This window comes from Sphaeroforma arctica (genome assembly GCF_001186125.1).
Source record: "Sphaeroforma arctica JP610 unplaced genomic scaffold supercont1.9926, whole genome shotgun sequence".
In the NCBI taxonomy this organism is placed as follows: Eukaryota; class Ichthyosporea; order Ichthyophonida; genus Sphaeroforma; species Sphaeroforma arctica.
In genome coordinates this window covers 1-1,008 of record NW_014030632.1, presented here as the reverse complement: position 1 = coordinate 1,008, position 1,008 = coordinate 1, and the positions used below count along the sequence as shown (strand labels likewise).

Genomic DNA, 1,008 nt, shown 5'->3' with positions numbered 1-1,008 from the left:
TGTGTGAGTGTGTGTGTGTGTCCATGGGTGTCCATATAGCACAAGCATATGTACATGCAATCAGATAAGGGCGGTGGCGGATAAGCGACATCTCGGTCTGCGTGTTTGAAAGTACTAACAGAGTAGATAAATATGTGCACATGTATACATATATAGATAGGTGATAGAGTTTTTAAGCTCGCAGATACATAGAAGTGGTGGTCCAAGATACCCGCACAACATTCGACAGTGTCAACAGCCCCGACATGGCCAGATAGTGACACACCAATAAGTGCCAATGAATGAATTAGACCAATGCCGTTGCAGCTGAAAAAGCCTTAATAAACACAGACGAAAACACAAATGCGTTCCACACGATGGGAATTAAGCCTAGACTCTCCAAAAGGAAAACCTTCAAATCGGCAGAAAATCATGTCGATATTGGAAATTTCGAATCTGACACAAAAATACAAATTCGATATACACTACAGGAATCGATCCCGTGCGCTTAAGACAACAGGCCTTCAATTTGGCTGAAAACACACAATTTAGCAGAGAAAACAAACAATCTCAGCATGGATTACCCCCTAACCAGACATTGAACAATCCCTTACTTTGAAATAACCAAACAACACATTGAAATAACTAAAACAAAACCATCTCAAACCCTAAAACCCTTAAACTTACACGATGGACATTGAGGCGTTGCTTTTGGTCATGATGGACTTCATATTGGCTCTGGAGAGCACCTTTCGCAGCGCTGATCGGTTATTGATGTTCTTAAACGATGTTCGGCGCAGATTCGCCACACTCTCGCGGTATTCCTGGTTAGCCATGTCGGCCTCGTCATATATCTCACGGCAAATCATCTCCTCGATGCAGTCTTCCAGTGTGATGATACCTATAAGCGTGCGTTTATCTGTTGTGAGTTGAACACATGCATGATATCATGTGCTTGATTGCATACTCTATAGAAATGTACATAACTACATACGCATGATTGCATTTACGTAATGTTATATATATGTA

The 1,008-nt window shown here is 41.5% G+C and overlaps 1 protein-coding gene across 1 annotated transcript; it reads right to left on the bottom strand.

The window, feature by feature from the left end:
- Positions 1–666: 666 nt before the first annotated feature.
- Positions 667–848, bottom strand: SARC_17165 (hypothetical protein; the record flags this gene model as incomplete). The annotated part of the gene is made up of 1 exon (XM_014288737.1): positions 667–848. A coding segment is annotated over one exon (182 nt), but the record flags the coding sequence as incomplete, so codon positions are not given.
- Between the last annotated feature and the right edge of the window lie 160 nt (positions 849–1,008).